We start from the raw sequence: 20,821 nt of genomic DNA on the forward strand, positions 1-20,821 counted from the left end.
TTGAGCTGTAACGTACATGTTAAAAATGTCCTACCTCTGGCTTTCTTGTTGAGGATAAAGGACTTCCCCAGCACGTGCCATGTGGGTTTATACAACTCTTCCAGATCCACCTGCCATCGCTCCGGCTCTAGGTACTGCATGACCTCCTCCATGGTGCTCAGTCCCGCCACAGCCTCTGACAACTCCTCAATACCCTGCAGGGATGGAGGGAGAACCGCAGGGACTTCTGGCTCTGATACACTCTGTGGAGAAAGCAGCATGACGAGATGGAGAGAGACGGGAAAGAAAGGTCATTTATTCATGAAATACAACAAAAAATGTAATAGATGTGAGGGTCCTGCATTCTAAACTTTTAATGGACCCGTACGATGAAAAAAAAAACTTCTTATTCTCGGTACTATAATGCCTGTGTGATACATATACTTTAGCTTCCAAACCAAAAACCACCTCATTGCACCAAGTGCCTCGGGATACTTACAGAGCAGCCGCTTTCTGTGACATTTAAGAGCTTGTAAGCTCGCTCTAGGTTACGAATACCAAAACAGGAAAGTTACTCCGAGGGAACAACTTTGTCAGCAGTGACAGTTTTATTTTGACAGCATTAGTGGATGAACCAAGGGGGGTTTGACTCTGCAACGGTACATTTTATGTCATATGGTTAAAAATTGGGTTTAAATTGGGTTCAGGCTCATTAAATGCTACAGTGGTTTGGACTTGAGCAGAGTTAAACAGAAATGACTGTCGAGGCCAGCTGGAGCCCAATTTAAAGTCTATGTGTTAAGTAATGTGTGGAAGAGTTGAGACTGAAGCTCCTGGAGATTAAAGACAACTGGATCATTTATTCAGGATTTCCAAACGGGCCAATCACTGAACAATCACCTGATTCTGATCGGTTCTAAACGTTCTAGTTATTTACAGCTTTGCTCCGATGTCACCAAGTTGAGTCACGTCTAATGTTTTCCCACTTTTCTTCCAGCTGTGCTCCCTGTAGTCTCAAGATATGCTTCAGTTTCTTTTTCCATTAAGAGCGTTTCTTCAATGATTGGTGACACTGCCTTCCCCCGGTTCCCCTTAAAAGCTTTTTTATTTGCTGTAAACGTGATTTAAACAAAACATATGTTGCTTGCCGTGGCACTCTTCAGACTGAAAGCACCATACAATTCATACAGACCTTTTATCCTTGTATTCTTTGTAGCATTTAACAAACTATTCCCCAAATCACTGTTATTTCTGACATTCCCCCAAAAATATGTAATCTATTTCTACACAGCTACAGCTTTTTTGCTTTGACTGTATCATTCTGAAGTAAAAACTGACTGCACAGTGCAATAGATGAAGGGAAATGACACCATCAGCAGATTGATTGGTTTCCTATAAACCTTACTATTACTATGTTGTTTGGGTTGCTTGATCTCTCCTGGAAAAATGGGAAAAAAAAAGTTTGAGTAAAAGCACAAAGGAAGCGCATCTGCCAATGTGCAACCAAAACAAGAAGAGGCACTGGTTTCCTCGGTCACTATCCACTATACTAGGCTCAAAGAAGATACAGGGACGGACATTCACTCAATGGAGAGAGCTCCAGTGTTGTGTCAGAGTCTGTTCCCCTGTTGATATGTGCTCCCCTTTACCATCGGGACATGAGACATGAAACCTGCTAACCTATTTATACAACCAGGTGTTTTTCTTTGCCTTTTCATCGCGCTGAGATCGGGGTTTCGAGGTCAAACTGGGATTCTTGCAGTTGTTTTTTTGCTTTGGACAGCAGCCATGTCGCTCACGCTCTCTTTGCAACAGTGGTGCCAATAGAAATACCACAGGAGAACATTCGGGGAGGACAAGTTGAAAAGTTTCTATTTCCACTGTAAGTACTTGCTGAATCCCTCACTGGGGATATTCTGTTGTTGATGTTCATTACGGATGTAGACGCTGGTCCCGTAGCCCCGGAGGTGAACTTGCTCCTCTGAAGCTGCTGGTCCACACCTCTGTGATTCATGCTGGGCTTCATCTCGTCACCCTCTAGTTCCTGCGCCAAGTTCGTGTGTGCTGAACTACCGCCAACTGCAGCCAAGGCTGCTGGAATAATGTGTGTACCTGCCTCAGCTTAAATCTGTCATCCTGCATATGAGGAAGAGACTCCACTACAAAAAGCAGCATTATCATCAGAGTCATCAGCATGTGAATTCCAGCACACACAAAATGACATTCAGCCCATCTGAAACTGTTCTATGCATTGAAGTCGAGAGGCAAATACGAGAGATGTCTCATTTTTTAAGTTGTCAAACGTGATCACCTCCCTGTCGCCTCCCCTGCCCACTTTGCATAACAACATTTGTTCCGTTAGCTCCCGTAGGCAGCAGCATTATTTGTTTCAAGCTCGCAGCCCTCCAGGCTCCAGCGTGCAGTCACAGACGAGATTGATACCTGGGGTGTCGGTCTTCCCATGAGAGAAGAGGCTAATCTGTTAAACCTTTCAGTCCTGTGACGCTGCGTTTGTCCAACATGTCAGCTCGCTGGTCTCTCTAATCTCATGTGACTGACAGGTAGAAGGCAACGTTGTGACACTTACAAAAAATATGCAGCTCGAGGAGCATTGAAAACATCGGCTGCTGGCAGCTGGGTCTTTAAGCTTCTGGGGAAGCAGAAATGTTTGAGAAGCAAAAATGATTCCAGGAATCTGTATCTTCCCTTTGATGACTTATGGGGGTGAATTTTAAAGGAATCCTGTGAGAAATGAGGTTTGGAAGGAAAGTTTTCCTTTCGTCAGGGGCACTGACACTACGAGGATTTGCTGTTTGTGACTTATTTACAACTTGTGCTAAAAACTTTAGGATTCATGGCACTGTAAAACCACCTGGACAAAAGTATAACATATTATTTCAAAATGTTTTTTTTTCTTTTTTTCTTTTCCACAAGAGTACAGCCATCAGCTAGAACAAGCAGAGGAATTTAATATGTACTTAGTAAAGGGCAAGCTATCAATCAGTAAGTCATACCAACAAGTGTATTGGCATTTTTATGGTGACTAATAGGTGTAACATAGGAAACACCCAAAAGTTTTATTGACTGCGTAGATCCAAGCAGTATACTCAGAACCCAAGTCCCTGGTGTTGACTTTCAAATAAGATGCCAGTGGTTTGACATGGCTGCACCACAGGCTACGAAAATACAGCTGAGGTGCAGCTGTGCTCATGCCACAGATCTGACTCATTCTAATGAGGCTGCCTTCACGACCACTGAACATATCTTTGGTTTATTTGGCACCTACTGAGATAAACGGACATCAGTGTGGAAGGAATATTTGTGGAGAAATGACTGGTCACTGAGGTAGAAGTAAAAGTACAGTGAGCAGTTCTGAGTTTCCAGACAGCAGAGGGAAGCTGTGATTGTTATTAGTCGAGCTGGCAGTGGCAAACAGTGGAGACTGGAAGCCATTAACAGCTTGTGAATGTCGACGGTGCAACACTCCCCCAATTAGCAGAGCTCTGCAAGCTCAGCTTCAGATGGGGAAGCCAGGCAATCCTTCAGAGACACATCAAGATGGTGTGAATGAAGCTATAAGCAGCAGATGAGAACTGAAACAGTTTCACCAGCAAAATACTTAAATGGACCAACAACTTCTAGCTGGCATGAATTCAGATCAGTGTCCATGCGTCAGGTTTCACACGTAAAGACTTGACAAGAATCATCGTCAACAAAGGGGACAAACAACCGAGTCTTTACAAGCAGCCTCAATTTAGGATTGACTTTCTGTATAATATTTCTGAATCTATGACTGGAAATAGGCTCATAGATCGATAGACTTTCTTCACCACTGTCCTGGAACCAGTGTTAACCACCCTGAAGTGAGTTTGAATCGTCCGTAAATCAGAATGTTGCTTCTTGCAGCACTGCTCGATTCCTAAAAGCTGACGCTGACTAAAGAGGTTAACAGTGAAGAGGACGTAGCTCACTGAGTCCAACAGTCCCACTGTTAATATTAACAGTGTAGTTAATATTTGTGCTGTTAATTGTTGATTAGAATTTTATATGTAAGCAGTCTAGCAGGATACAGTGAACAGCAGAACAACAGTGTGCATGAAGAAATTTCAGCCTTTATGTTATTTATTTCATCTCCGTTCTAGTTTCGTATCAAAGTTTAAAATTCTGGTGCTGTGACAACCTTATTAGCAACAACTAGCTGCTGGGAATAGAACCAATGCATTAAACTCAAATCTCTACTGGTTACAAAATGTTCTTTCGCTGCCTCAGAAAAAGAAGTTTCCTGTTAGTTGCAGTTTATGTCAGTACTTCATGGAAAAAAGACCTGAGCTGGCCGACTGAGGCGGAATGAGAAAAGAAATTAGAAACTCGGTGGAGGTAAAATCCTCGAACCAGTGTTTCAAAATGTGTGTAAATGTGAACAAAACCATACTGTACAAGCAGAGGCAGAGGACGTTTAGTAAGATTACAGTGGTGTTGTGAAAAGAGCACTTACATTTTAAATGGTGGAAGGCTGAATGTGTTTTTATTCTTCTAGATGACCTTCAACAGAATCACAGAAGTGTCAAAGCTTCAAACGAGCCTCTGATCGCCGGCCGTCCGTCTGAACCCCCTGCCCCTCAACAAATAACCTCGTGTCCAAGCTGTGATTACCTCGTTTCAGCTCTCTTTGTTCTTGCACAGCTCAACCGCACGCTCTTATTTCTGGTAACTGAAATGACAGGTTCAGCTAACTATGTTGAGATGACAATTCTGAAATAGCATCATGGGAGAGCTGTGGAAAACAATATCTCCTCGTGTACATGGAGTCGCAAAAACCACTTCCTTGCACAAGAGAGCTTCGAGTAAGCAGCGAGGGCTGCTGTGCGTGAATGAAGTGCTTTTTTTCTCTCGTGCGACGCCACACACTGCAATTGAGGTTGGTGTAAAAACAGACCTCAATTTCACCATGCCAACGGTAAGCCTCCTGCAGGACTCTGCCATCATTACCGTCTGCGTTTACGAGGATTTCGTTCCTTCTTTCTCTCCTCTGCCATCTCACACGATTCATGTCTGCATGTGTAAAACTATCTTCAATCCATTGAAACTGACAAAGCTGATGGAGTGATTTTCATGCCCGGGTAGCAGTGGGGTTTAATCCCTGATTTGGACCTCACAGAGACAATGATGTATGTTTTGTTTGCTTCTTAAACCCACCACTCAACACCCCTCACGCTCCATTCAACAGACTCCTTCTCTTCTGTGTTTTAACAACCTCTCCGCCTCGGCGCTTTTACTTTTCCCAAAATCTCTTCCTGTGAATTACAGACCGGGTCTTATTTTTTTCCCCCCTTCCATCTCGTGGAAGTGGTGGGGAGGAATCATTGCTTGTTTAAATATAAACTAAAGTGCTGGCCCCTGCGTGGCACGAGGTTCCAGTAGCTGCCGGTTGACCACAGAGGAAACAGAGTGCCGCTGTTCCAGTCGGAGGAAAGTTCAAAGGGAAGCCAGGCTGAACGTGTGGAGGCCAAGGCTTCCTCTTCCCTCCTCAGGGTTTCCGCACCTTCTGCAGTTGGAATATGAAAGACAAACCCGGTCGCTTGTTCCATCACATGGTTAGTGGCAGGCGTCTGAACGCCACAGAAGTCACAGTGGTTTCATTCTTCTGCAAAAAAATTCAATCTGACCTTTAAATTCCAAAACATCCACAGTTTTGTTGGGTGATTTACATTCAGAGTAAAATACTTCTGAAAGTTTAACATCTTTTTACACAGTATTAATTTCTATAAAACAGTTAACTAGATATATTATCAGTAGGGCGGGATATTGAACTGTAATACTCTCTTAGAGCTGAGAGAAATATTGTTCACTTATTCTCTGATCAGATTGTTTCTGATTTAAGATTACGATTTTGTCCATTTTAGATTAATTTAAGCAAAGACATCTCGGGGCAGCTTGTCTTTAAACTGGGTTTAGCTTGGACTTCTTATCTTAAACACACAGTGTGTAATTTCTGCCAAAAGGGATGATGGGAGTTTTCGTCTTCATTGTTAAACAACCGCCGCTGCTGATGGACATCGATCAGTGCGAAAGGCAGACGTGAAACAAGTTCATGGTAATGTGACGGGGATGGTGCTGGAGTTGTGAGCAGGAAGGCTTCAGTGACCAACATTTGTAAGTGTGAAACCGCTGGATGTTTACAGGCAGACCTCAGGACATCTCCAGCAGTGTTTGTGGTGACAAAGCCGGTTATTGTACTTCAAACACAGGATCAGTGATGAGCCAGTTGACATTACGTGTTTATGACCTGAGTTTGAGGAGACACATGTCGAGCTGCAGAAGGCTGCCAAGCCTCCGACCGCAGTTCAAAGCAACATTTCAACATTTGTAAGTGTGAAACTACCGGATACGTTTGACAAGGCACCACAGCGTTACAGCATTTCTAAACATGGCAACACTGGATATATTTAGGGAGGCCTTGGGACAATGTCTAACCTTGTCAGTGGCAACAAAACCAGATATTTTTGCAACGTTTTTTAATTTTTTTTTTTTTTGTCGGGATGTCTCAAGTTGTGTTTGAGGCGACCAAACTGACCGGGTGTTCTTACCAAGACCAGGGCAGGAAGTTTTATTTGAATCTTTTCCTTCACCTGGTCGTTTTTATGCCTAAACCAAACCAGGTCATATGCACAGCAGTGTCACGAGAAGAAAAATAAAATTGTACTTGAACTTAAAGAAAGTTGCAGTGACGTGCAGCCGATGGTCAAAAACAGTGTTGAGCACTGTAGGAACACGGTACAACACAAACTGCTGCTCAGATAAAGTAGGAACTGTTCATCAGGTGACACGTCCCTCCCTTTCAGGAGACTCTGAATTTGAGAAACTCTTCACAATAGTGTCTGATTGGATTAATCCATCTCCATTAAAGCCAGACATCACACACTGTATCGACGGCAAACATGGAGTACATTTTGAAAAGTATCATTACCGAAGATTGACTGACCAACCTTCCAATCAATAACTTCGCTGTCTGCAATACTTCAACAAAATGTCTTTTATTCAGCCGCTGGGAGCTGCTGCATGTAACGACTGACTGTTTTCATTTAACAGCTGCGATACTCAGCATCACACTGTATGTTTTCAGCGTCAGTACTGCTATCAACAATGTTGTCTGGGATTTTAGGGATGATGGAAGAATTCAATAATAATGTGTCTGAGGAATAAAAGAACAAATAAAGCTTTTGAATGAGGAGAAAGTCAGAGAGAGAAAGCAAAGCCTCATCAGTGACCTCGATTCTCTCTTTGTGCTTGTCAGATTTCACAGCGCTTCAGGCCATGAGGGATTAATGAGGAGTCGAGATGTTTACTTAGAGCAAGTGAACGGAGCTGAAACGCGACAGGTTAAAACACGGCAGTTGTCTCTTCAGTTTATCTCTAGGCTTTTGTCAATGAAGGGAGCAGCGACGAAGGGATTGTGTGTGTTTGTGTGTGGTCTGGTGTGAAGTGAAAGAGAATGAGGAATGGGAAGAGGAAGGATCAAAGACGTCAAGATGTTCCCCGGCACAGAAGTCTCCTCTATCACTCGACTGCATTTGTTGGAGGCAGAACTGCTTCATCTATATAAAGCTGAAATTCAAAGGATGGAGCCAAAGAGCAGCTTTTAAAGTAACGTCCATGTAGCTGAACTGATTCTTCACTGCTGAATCACTGTCTGCACTTTCAAGTCGGTCTTCTTACTCACAGAAACAGAGCGCAGTGTGTCATGGTCTGAAAACCACGCCCACCGGAGGGAAACAATCGGCGCCACATTATGTAACTAACGGCTAACACGCTAACAAAATGCTGGTGAAATCGTACAAAATGGTTTTGCAGCAGTCTGGCCCAGATCTCTCTCTCTCTCGTGTTGTGTGATGATTCAGGCCCAACGGTCACTTTGGTGCTTTAAACAGCCGTAAATTCTGAAGTGCAGACACATTTTATGTCTCTCACAGACGACTCTAAAGTGATATGGACCAGTATTATAATAATAATAATAATAATAATAATAATAATAATAATAATAATAAATGTTGGTTGGCACACCACAGAGATTTTATATAAAAACGTAATAATCAAGCTGGCAAAGACACAATAACCTGGCAAGTTCAACAGATCGTCTACAACAAACTTTTATCATCACAGAAGAATCTGATATTGACTCTGGAAGCCCTGCTGAATGTGCCTGCAGATATAAAAAGTATTAAGTATAAAGTCTCTGTGGCTCCAAAGGAAGCTGCATGTAATCTGGTGAAATTTCTCCCAGTGATGTCACTCAGGGCTCAAGTTGAATTGTGGGTAATGTAGGCCCCATGTTTTGTAAAAGCAGTCCACTGAATAACCTCGTCCTCCCAAGAGGATACAAAATAAATCCCTCACTGACAATGTTGAGGACATATATATACAGTATGCTCTGACAAATACTGTTGCTTTAGCTTCACCCATTAATATTCAGCTTTTATATCTTTTATTCATACATGGCTACACTTGTACAACAAACCTCAGGTCTACTGCTTGAGTCTCGTGCTCTTCACTGGTTTTTAGGAAAGCTGCTGCTGTGCTGAGTGAGTTCAGGCTTATGCTATGCACACAATCTACATTTTATTGGATGAGCATCTGCCAAAAGTCTAATAGGTGAATGGAAACAAAGATTAGAGAGTGATGGAAGCAGTGATTATGGTCTTTGTTACAGGCAAAGACAAGTGAAACAGGAAGAGCAGAAAAAAAGCGCTGGCCGTGTTTTGTTGCCAGAAGTATATACTATTTCAGCTCCAAGCGTAGCGGAGAATAACAAGGTTTCTTTGTGAAGTGGGGCACGGTTAAAACACATAAGAGGGGATATTACTTTTGAACCGCAGTGTGAGATGATAAAACTCAAACCAAAAATGAAACGGACAGACAGCAGCGTGACAATTTTCCACACAAAAAGCTCTTCTATCTCTTAATTCCTACTTTCATTTCAGGGGCTTGAATGAATCCCCCAGAGGGTCAAGAGGACGTCTCTGTGAATGTGAAACCGTTTATTTTCTCCATCTCGGTCACAAGCAACACCATCAGTGACACTGAGTCACCTCATCTGTCATCTGTCTGCTTCTATAGATACAGTACAGGTTCAGCCGGTGGAAGGTTTCATACAGAGAGGCCATATGGAACACGACAGTTTGATTATTTATAAATGGAAACAATCTCAGCCCCAGAGAAAGAGAAAATTACAGAGCTGGAAACAGTTTTAAGTGGATATACTCTGATGTGTTTTTGCAGACATTTTGTTGAGTTTGTGTGTGTGTCGCTCTGGCTCGTGTGTGTCGTCGTAACTGAAATAAATGACAGTACAGGAGCCAGATGTTCCAGAGTGCTTAAACATAATTTCTCCCCAATGATGCTCAAAACCTCGGGTACACATAAACATAAATGGATGATTGCAAATGAAGGCACCGTGTTACGCAACAAGCAAATTATTTTAATTGTGCTTGCATGGTGAGATATAGCTTACTGTGAACTCCCTGAAGCTGGAGGCAGAGAAGTGCTCGGCTACTTACAATGCACATTTATTTTAACCCCTGACTGTCGATCGTGTACGTACCACAGGCAGAAGGGAGTAGCGGAGGCAGAATCCCGGCTCAGACGGGAAGTACTCGTCAGACACGAAGCGGATCCTGATCTGACTCCCTTTGGAAGTGTGGCTAGCTGGTACCGACTGTGAGCCGCACCAGCGACCCAGGATGGTTTTCTCAGTCAGATCCTCTACTTCCACATAGTCGTACCTGGAAGACAGAGAAAGCAGACATTGATTATTTCACTCTCTGAGACAATCACCCGTTATTGATCCACTCCTTTATCATGAAATTGTCTTTGTCCAAGGTGTACTGCGACTGTGAGCAATTACACGTTTGTATTGGTAGAGTTAAACCTGTAGGCGCCATGAATGAATTGGTAGGTGGTTTTTCCATTAGTCACAAGGTGAAGGGACGTTGTTATCTTTTCGGTGTTTGTGTTGGTTATGATATTTTGTTATGTGGTCATACTGAGTGGGGGATGTCAGGTCACGTGGATGTAGGCGGGGTTATTAGTTCATTTAAGCACCTGTTCATGTCTCACTGCAGGTGAGAGAAGGTGAGCTGGGTCGCTGTATTTTGTTGACCACTATTTATCTTTGACCACTGTGATTACTTTCATTTAGAGTTTGTGCATTTTATCCTGACTTGATCATCGTTTTTTGTTAGTAAAATGTTCAAACTTACTTTCGAAGAGCAGTGACTTCTTTTAGGAAGCGTGAGACAATCAGGCCCAAACTCAGTCTGTCAGCGTCCTCTTTGTTTGTTTGAGTCACTACAAAACCTCCACACTGTCACGGCAGTTACCCAGCAAACTTTTGGTTGAACTGCCCTGTCTGATGCCAACACTATGGTTATAAGGTTGAAGTCCAAAAATAAACCAGGATATTGTTAATGCTAACTCTGCTTTGAAAAGTGACTTTCTTTAACACATCATTTAATGATCATGGTGGTTGTGACTGTATGATAAAGTCTGGTGCACGTGAGTTTTCTACGCTGCAGCGGTCATGTTATCGTGATGAATGTAAAACACATTAAAACAACACGTCAGTATTTGCTGGATAACTTCGGTTGTACTTTCCGCTCTCTGTAAGCCCGTCAGCATCTTTAATGCTGCGCCACAGAGCTGTCTCCTCAGCTCCGTCCTGCCCTTCTGAAGGTGAGATTGTTAATATCAATAAAGCTGCCAGGGGAAATAAAAGTTTGACCTCATTAAACAAAGAATATAAATATCTTCAACAGCAGGTTGGAACATCTCAGCAGTGACGGATGAGATCTGTCTGTTATTTACTGCCTGAATTAAATGACTCAGAATTAACTGGATATTGGAGACAATTCTCAGGACGGTTGACGGCGCAGAATAAGCAGCTGTTGCCTGCTGAGGCAGCTTTTTAACACGCCTATTACACTGATGCTACATGTTGTCACTGACATATAGTTTTAATTAAACATTCAGCTCCTTATGCTGCGCTGTATGTCGACTGTCAGGAAGCTGCAGGCCTCTTTATCATGAAACAACTCATCGGTTTTCTGAAAACTCTATTTGTAAATCAATACACTGACAGGACTTAAAATAAATATGAGCCGCTCTAGAGGGTGTTTTTTTAATAATTCTGTGATAAAGTGTTTTTTATCTATTGCTTAGTTATACTGAGTATTAATCATATTTCTATGTGCACTGTCAGCAACTCCTTGTCACTTCCCACCGGAAAAACAACATGATCTGATGCAGGAGTGTTTAAATCTTACAGTATTTTTCTTTACAGTCACTGAAAACTGCAGAAGCTGTCGGTATTTGGAAAATACTATGTAGTTTTAACATGATGGGTTTAACTGGTTTAAAAAAGGTTTAGTGTCACAATTTTTCACTTAACAGAATCATCATTTGAATTTCAATTGAGAAGAAGTATAAATAAAAGCACCGTTTTGCTTGTTGTGGGGATCAAACCTCGCGACCCTGTAATTACATGATAGTCTCTCTCTGCCGGCCACCCTGCCAACCCATAATACCAGTAAACATTATGGAGTGAGGGAGCACATGGCCGAGCTCCAGACTCCGCTGGTGTGCCAAGGCTAACATTGACCAACCTCAGCACTTAAGACACGCAGTTCAGGAGTTCAGACTTTATTATTTATACCTGTGTGTGTGACCAGTGGCTGCGCTGCATTCAATACCGCCTTGTTTCACCGACTCTTCACAGTCTGGGATTAATCACTTTGCCATTTGCGTCAACAGGCACGCTCACCCCTCATTCAGTGCTGCCAATTCGGATATTTGGATTTCAAGGACATTGTTTACATTTTGCGCAGGCTTGACAGATTCAGTTCAAGCTGGTTTCAATAAAACAACACGGAGGGACATGAGCGGGACTAAAAATGGATTTTCTGTGATGTTAAATAAACTGTGTGTGTGTGTTGGGGGGGTCGATACATTTACCGACTCTGCTGCCTTTGATTTGGAAAGTTAAACAGGAAGTTTGTTGTCTGCTCAGACAAACACATTGGACGACTGCATGCGCGATAAAATGTGCAGTGCAAACCGAGCCGGCATGACATGATTTTGGTATGAGGATAAAATATCAGTTTAGCTTCCTGCTGCCTTCTCGATGGAGGTCAGTGAAGAGAGAAGCTTTCCTCTCTAAAAAATCAGCCCTCAGACAGCTCCAGAGCTTTGACAGATGGCTCATCAATAATGCAGGACGCCCTGATCATTACACATCGCCATGTGCTCAGAATCACCATGTCGAACAGCGGTTTCTCCGATTTACAAATGCACTGACATACATACCAAACTGTACGTTCAGTCGCCGAGAACAGTGAGGGAATCTTATACACACAGTGTTCATTCTTCACAAAGCTTCTCCCTGCATCCTTTTTTCCCCCTTTTACATAATTAATCAACACAATATCTACCACTGAGCCGATGCAGATTAGCAACACGAACACTGTTTTTTTGAGTCATCCCCCTTTCAGAAGAAAAGACAGGGAGCACAAACGCCTTTCTGTGAACATTCCTGTCTGAGAGCCGCCAAGCACGACTCTGCTGCCATGCCAACCAGCAGCAAGACCAATCCCTCCCCAATATGCCTCTCCTCCAGTGGATTTGGTAAGAATGCTTTTCATCGTGCCACAGACAAACAGAATAGCAGATGAGCATCTCGACTACACAGCCTCCCTCTCATCTCAGCAAAGAGTCCTCGCTCCGGGCTCGCGAGCAGAGCCGAACACATCTCCCACTGTTGTTTGTTTTATCCCCCTGCCGTTTGCTGTGAATCTCCGGACAGGAGATTACATTCTTGTTTATTTGCATCGCATTGTGCCGTGACACAAGTGTAGGATGTCAGTAACACTGTGCGTGCGGTAACATCAGTGGAATGAAGGTCTAGAGGGCAGATTTGGCGAATAAATTAATAACCACACATGAAAGATAAAGGAGACGTGCAGACCAGGCCAGCGGCTCGTTAACGCGAGTGTGTGTTATGTGTGTGTGGAGGCGAGAGAAGAAGTAGACAGACTTGTGAATGTGAGTGTCTGTTTCTGCTTGTGATTGCATGCTGCATTCATCAGTCTGCCAGCCCTGCCAAGAGTGTGTATCTTGGGATCCGATCAAGACCTGTTGGGTGAAAGGAAAGGGTGGGGCCGGGGCTGAAAAATGTGAGAGCAGGAGCGGTAGACGTGGCGATGACTTGCATGACCCTGGAAAAGGATGTTGTTATTGTCTCTCGCCCCTCCCCCCTCGAGGACAACGACTAGTGCAGTCTTGTAAAGGCACGACGGCACAAATGTTGTCAATCTGCACCCGCTGTGGAACTTTCCCTCACCGTGGTTTCGACAGCAACACTAACCTCATTCGTCAACGTGCACCCTTCCCCACCGCAGAGCTGTGCTGGGGGGCTGATAAGCAGCAGCCGACAAAGACAGGATACAGGAAGTGTAATGTGGAACAGAGGCATGAATCCTGGATGGCAGCACAATTAAATCAGCTCATCTTTAACCAGACTCTGGAAGAAAATCTAAGACAGGATCACAAACACCTCATTGATCTGTGAACTTGGATGCCTGGGAGCTGCCACAGGAACAGAAGGATGCAGATTTATGGACACATCTTCTTTTAATTTCCTGATATATGCAGTTTATTTCTCAAAAGATAAATCCAGCTCTGCCGTGTCCAACATCTAAACCCTGTCAGCTCTGTGGCCAACTGTCATTCTACTTGTCATCCATTAGGGGGCTCTCCAGGAATGACTAGCGAGGTTACCCTCCCCCAGCTCCCTTCTCCACCTTTCACTGATTGAGCTCGTCCATGCTAACCAGTCAGACGTGATATATTGACAGCAGGGCACTGAACATAAAGCACAGAGGGTAAATCGATGGTTGGGGATCGGGATCCCCGTTTAAATTGAATGGCAACCGAGGCAAAGCCCGGCAGTAATTGAAAGTGGGCTCCTCAGAAAGCAGAGGACACACTGCATGTGTGTGTTTGTGTTTATGTACTGGCAGCCAGAAGGCGGGCGCGCGTCTTTTGAACTATCACGTGAGCGGCTAAATATATAGACCACACTGAGTAAAATATGCCAGTCTGAAGCGCGTCATCATGGGGTCCTGGGCGAAACAAATCACTCTGTTGCTGGGTTTTCAATATTCACGAGCTGCCACGGCAGACCAAAGGCAATTTCACAAATGGCCACACACTCTGACTCTAAATCTTTAGAGGTGGACTACAACATAAGCAGGCCACGTCTGCACCACAGCCAAGCACATATCTGGCATGCCAACTGGGGAAGCCCCAGTTTGATGGGAGCTAGCAGAGGAGACGATGTGCACCGCTGCAGATAACTGCTGAAGGTCGTCCTCTCTGAGAAAACACACAGGCCTGCAAATACTGTTTTCTTATCTTTCAAAATGAAATGTAGAATCCTAGAATGCACTAATGTTTCTGGAGGCTGGATTTATCAAACCAGTGAGGACACTGACAGGAAAATAATCCATGTGTTCCAGTATTTTTTTGGCGCATGCTGACCCTGTAGCACACATTACACTGGCCCAGAAAGAGATGGCCTAGTTGAAGGACTGGAACAAAAGGAACAGGAAGATAATGACAAATAACAAAATAATGTAAACATTAAATTAAAATGCTTCTTTGTCGCATTGTGTTCAGATCTTAGGAAAGACAATCTGTACAACCAGCAGGCAATCTGAGGTTGTTTTTATAAGAAGAAAGGACAAACTTATCGTAATACTAATATGTATCCCGAATTAACAAGAGTGGACAAATAATTAAGATGTTGTTTATAAAGTTTCCTTATCTCACAGCTCACAGAGCTCAGCTGTGTTCTGAGGGAGTCTGGAGCTGATCTGCAGCCGCCTCGAATTCCACAGAGGACACAGATCCAATCTCAACGAGGGTAATGAGAGAGCATTAAAAATACCAGGTGTAAATGGAACGGCAAGATCAGATTAAGACCAGGTGTAGATGGAGAGCTTTTGTCGAAGATCCAGAACTTTTCTAAGCAAGGAGCCTTAATTTCAAATTAATCTTAAATTTCATACTTTGACTTTCCTTCAAAATCATAGTTTTTTAATTAGATGATCAGTTTTAACAGACTCCTGAAAAATATGAAAAATAATAACCAGATATTTATCTAGAAAATGCTCTCAGCTCTCTGCCAAGGAGGCAGTCAGTGTTCGATACAAAACCAACAGTTCAACTCCCGCTGAATAATTCTTTATTTCAAAACTCCCAAAAAGCAAACAAACAAACACTCAGTCTGAGACTTGATACCAGTGTTGGATGGATGATGAAAATAAAGTTAAGTGACGCCTCTCGTGTCCATCAGAAAGTCCTCGTCTGCACAAACTGAGTGTGTTCTTTTTAATCATGCAATAAATAGTTGTTGATCTGCTTTTATTCCTACTGAGCCACTAGTTTAACTCTATACTGCACGTTCTTACTTGCATATGCCATCTTCAGGGTCCTCCAGACCAAACCTCTCATCAAAGGTGAGCTGGATCCTCATGTTACTGGCAGCCACTAGTCTCCAGACCAACTCAGTGCTCCTGGGATAGGTGTTTGGGAAGTCTGGGCTCTGGACCATTCCCTCTCCAGACACTGTTGTGATCTTCTCCTGATGGGAATCCTGCACTCCTGAAACAGAAGACAGACTGTTTTGTGATTTGTGATCAACACGCCGTCCCTTTTTGATTGGTGTAGATTAAATCAGTTGGCCACGTGGGAGGCAAAGAGGTACTATGCAATGTAAAATATTGACCAAGGGAGGAATTTCATATTGACACTCATCAAATGTTTTATTCACCCTTAAACAGATCTGGTACCAATTTCATCATGTTACTAATACCTCGTTGTGACATCAAATGTGATTTTATGGGAAACTTTTCAAAACTGTGGCAATCTTTATCTCTCAGTGGATTTACCTTTAACTTTGGGTTTGTTACTGACCCTGACTGAGTCAAGATCTGGACTTCACTCTGATAAACTCTGTGGTTGAGGGGTAAAAATGGTTTCTAAAGGAAGGGCTGAAATAACAGCTTGCAGGAGAGTGGACAGGGAGCGTCTGACAGCAACACATCTATCCAGCGAGTATAGTGAGAATGCCTTAAAATCAGCTGAAAGCTTGGGAAATATTGACATGACAATTTGCCCTCCAGAAGAAGCTTTGGTGAACGGCTACACAGTCATAGGCCTTTTATTATCAGCATGTACTGTGTGTAATCGTGTGCTTCTCATCATCATAACTCGATGAATCTAAAAGTAAAAAGCTCCTTTCATGAAGCCATTCAGAGCCGCTGGACGAGTGGCTGCAGGATATAATCACACTGATGAAGCTTGTCACTCGCTCCCCCGAGCTTCACCGCTCCACCTGAGCCTCAGAACCATTTTAATGACAACACCCTGCAGCCGAGCTCATTACAGGACATGTTTTCAAATCAGCAGGTCAAAAATAATAGATCAGATGCTGTTACATAAGAAGACAGATATGAACATTTTCAGTGGTAGAAAAATAGCATCAATGTCTTTTAATACGTTCTCGTTTCCAACTCGTCAATACAGACGTTTGATCAGTGGGCTTAAGCTTCAAACTTTCCCTTCTGGGTTAACATTGATACGTAATATGCAACGTGTGGTTAGTGTAGAAATAAAGGCTCTGCAGTCAAGTTAGCAATAATATGTAATATACAACAAAATAAAGCACATATTAGGCTTTTGGACTGTTATTATTATATTATTATTGGACGTATCAAACATTCACTGTTTGGTTCAGTTTAGGCACCAAAAATACTGGGTTAGGTTCAGGAAAAGATCCTACTTTGGGTTGAGATAACTATATTCAATTTTGTAATGTACACAACATCTAAACAATCAAGTTCACGTGATATTCAGCGGAGGGACTTGGTAAATACTCAACATCCATGTAAGCTAACTAGACATTTTGCTAAACTAAAATGCCTCTTTTCCTGTTTCTACCTGTGAAATGTAAATAAAAGGTGTTCAAGCTCGGAGTGAGAATAAATCACTTTGCTAGCTTTGCGTTAAGCTAGGCTAAACCTGCCATGGCTGTCTTTTCAGAGTTCTGTTGAAACATGAGATTTCTTTTAACTGACAAAATGTTTCATTGCTTCAGCTACAATTCGCAAAACAGCATATCTTCCTGGCGACAAAAGCTGCACTGATTATTTCACAACGGTGAGTGTTAATACTCCACATGTAGCATGCGTCGACACTCCACAGATTCTGTTCCACAAAACAAAAGTGAACACAACAACATAATTAAACGCGGACTGAAAATACGGTCATTAGTGTCAACATGCGGTGTTGCAATGCTGATGACTCGGTTTCTCAGAGATCACGGTGATGAATTTATCCCACCCCCAGCCAATCCTCAATTAGTTCAGGCAGTATTTATTTTTGTACCACTGATGATCATTCAGTATTCATAAACCGATCCAATATGTCTAGCCGTCGGAGGACCCAACAGGGGTTTAATGTGCTCCGGAGAAGGAGTGCACTGCTGGAAGTTTGTCAGTGCATTAAATGGATGAGTAACTGTTTTCCCACTGAAAGTGATGTAGACAAATTTATATTTGAAACACATTTGGAGCTTGATTACTCTTTATTCTGCAATAAATCTGATTTAAGGATGTGATTCATACCTAGCAGGCTGAATCATTATGAGGTTATTTGCTTGCAACAGAAACAAAAACACAGACGACTTAACGCTCAGCCTGCATAATGTCACAGAACAGTTCCACAGAAACAGTTTCTCAGGATGGTTCCAAGGAAAACAAGTCTGTCTGCAGGAGTGGTCGCTGAATATAAGTGAGAGGGGAGTGAAACCAACTTCTGCAGGGCTGCTGTCTGTTTCTGAACACGTTCTGATCATTTTAAAGTCAGTAACAGTTCAAAGGGAATTTACAGTTCGCCCTCCTGCTGCTACGCCCGTCAACTTCTCCGTTCTCACAGGGCAAGAATGTGGTTTACAATGATAACTGTGGCAGATTTGCCGCTTTTTAAATTCTTGGTAACTTTTGAAACAATGTGTCCTCGTTTTAAAGTGAGAACCCCGTAGAAACAAAGGGGGGATCTTGGATTTGCAGCTTCATCTCCAGCATGAAAAACAGTTTTCATGTTGGGATGCTACCTGGTGACAGGAATTAAGAGTTAAGATACAGTGATAGCCGATAGTCTCATGCATGTGTGACTCATGATGGTTATTAATGCAGAATGTATCATGAGCTGCTGTCGCTCATCATGAACAAAGTCACAGTGACTGTAGCACACGAGGACTCAAACCTACTTTAGTTTTTGAAGCCCAGTTGTTTTGAAAATAGAAGATTATATGTTTTTTTTACATAATGAAAAATTGTGTTTCTCAGATCATGTTGCTCAGTAAGGAACAGGACAGAGCTGCTACAGGTGTGTTGTTGGGTTTTGGAAAGGCAATTAAAAATCGAAATGAACCTGAATATCTTTCTGTCGCCATATGCAACGAGAGACAGGCTGACTGTGTCTCGTTAGAGATGTCAAAATATAATTGGACAATCAATATTCAGTGGTGGGATTTAGTAAGTACACAATTGTTAAAAGAATGCACATTATTTTTCAAGTTAGAGTGAATATTACATATTTAATATAAGTCCGATGACATCAACTAGATGTAAGTGAACACTAGACTTTCTCCCCTGACTGATGCCGTCTGTCAAGAAGAGTAAATAGACGAAACCACAATGAGATTTTTTTTTTTTACTTCAGGGTGCCGAAATCACTTTGATGTTTTCATTTGGCTTCGGTGGTGAGCCAGGTGAGAACAGATTGAATGACTGCGTGCCAGATGCAAAGAGAAACAAAGCCCGGGCATGACTTCTCAATGAACAGCCTCTTTCATAACTGTGTGAGGAGTTTGGCCTCGAGTACAAGCCGTCTCACCAGAGAGGACGGCCACCTTCTTTAGGCAAATCAAACTTCCTGCAAAATAATACAGACAGAAGACTGACACTCAATCTAACATAAGAAGAGCCCCTTAAAACCATATTTTGTGGTTTGGGATGACGCCTTCATCACAGGGTTAATAGCAGCATGATCATAATTTTTTGGTCCATACAGTCGACATTTCTTTTGATTTCTTTGTCGACATTACTGAAAAAAAATGGCTCATTGCCCCTTTAATCTCTGCAGCAAGCAGCAGCAACACACTACATTTGATTGACTGTTTTTACACCCATTTGCTGGCTCAGGAGGAAACAAGCCGATAGCTTTCATGCTATTAAAGCTTGGCCCTCCATCACAATGACATGTTTTTAATTACAGCCCCATTACAGTGGGCTGCAACATACAGGCTCATAAAGTAGGTGAATAATGTGAAAAAAAAGATGTGATTCTTTAATGTATGAGTCCAGATGTACCGTGTTGCATGTTTGGTAGTAGGTGTACATATGGTACTAATAGAAGAGGTCAAAACACAACTGAAAATCTACTTGAAAAATTATAAATAGACGTCGGCTTTTTCGGGGCTCGCTGTGTACATGATTTCTTGGGAAAATCTGTTACATGGTGAGTGGAATGCCTCTTTATTAGGATTATAATTAAGAGGAGAATGCGAAGGGGAAATCTGAGCTTGCTTTTGCAGAGAAAGAGGAAAAAAGAAAGGAAAAGGAGGCCTTGACATGAAAGCATTAGGTCCTGATGAAAAGGTATTCCAAAGATCTGTGAGGATGAAATCATACTTAATCCAAAAAGTCTGCAAATATCCCGCTTAATCCTGACGTACTCATCACAAGTAATTGCGGCTGGTGGGGTGGGGGGTGTGTTTGCATTCCACCTCGGTTCAGGTCTTTCTGCATGAAGATCAAGAATGAACCATCCGAGTGATTCCTCAATGTGGATCTTTTGTTCAGTTGCATCAAAGCAGAAACTCTGGAGGGGTTCGTCAGCTGAAAACTAATATTTGATTAAAGCAAGAACCAGAAGGTCACAAACCAGCCGTCCTTTTTTTTTCCAAAGCTTTTCTTCATCTTTCTTCATCTTTTTTTATCTAAACAATTGTGTCTTTTCATGCTTCTCTCTTTTCAGCCTTCCCATTGATATCCTCAATCTCAGATGTGCAGTAAAACGCAGACACACGCTACCAGCCGGGCCGGGTTCTGGGTGTAACCCTGACTTGAAAATGACCTCACTCTCGGGGTTAACCAATGTCATCTAATGATCAGAGAAGCGGTCCCCAAGAGTGAATTACCTCAAACATGACTTTTCCTTGACCTACTTTTTTTTCCCTCCCTCTGTGAGGAAAGTAGAGCCGACTATTAAGGGAGGAAGTGACTCTGAATAAATAGGAGCCTATACAGTGCAGCCATTGTGCTTTGTTCACACGTTAGCGGAGTGAACCATTCATGCTGTTAAACATTAACCTTCCCCCCGCAGAAACAAAACTGGTGCGTGCATGCAGAGAAACACAGATGTGCACACCGCTGCATTAATGCACACAACTATTACAAAGGCTAATACAATTAAAAGCGTGATAAAGAGATCATCATGCAGAGGACCAATCATATTGTTTGGATACAGTGCTGTACTCACACACACATGCATGCACAGAAACACACACACACACATATGTGCATGAATACCAAGATGCATTAATAAATGTTGGATGCCTCCAAGCAAAGATTAGCTAATGAGAGCGGCCTCTTTGTCCAGACCGCTGCATGTTTCTCATAAAAATCCAGCAGCAGGAGGACTGAAAGCCTTTCACTCTCCTCTG

General features: G+C 42.7%; 1 protein-coding gene across 2 annotated transcripts in view; it reads right to left on the reverse strand.

Moving 5' to 3' along the window:
- pdgfc (platelet derived growth factor c) overlaps positions 1–20,821 on the reverse strand; it is a 48,492-nt gene that overhangs the window by 1,649 nt on the left and 26,022 nt on the right. For both annotated transcript variants that reach the window (XM_037077850.1, XM_037077849.1), the window contains exons 2-4: positions 15,501–15,693; positions 9,578–9,758; positions 35–242 (exon numbers count right to left, since the gene is read on the reverse strand). In XM_037077850.1, coding sequence (XP_036933745.1) covers positions 35–242; positions 9,578–9,758; positions 15,501–15,693 — 582 coding nt within the window. The remainder of the gene's footprint in view (positions 1–34; positions 243–9,577; positions 9,759–15,500; positions 15,694–20,821) is intronic.

This window comes from Acanthopagrus latus, chromosome 18 (assembly GCF_904848185.1).
Source record: "Acanthopagrus latus isolate v.2019 chromosome 18, fAcaLat1.1, whole genome shotgun sequence".
NCBI classification, from domain to species: Eukaryota; Metazoa; Chordata; class Actinopteri; order Spariformes; family Sparidae; genus Acanthopagrus; species Acanthopagrus latus.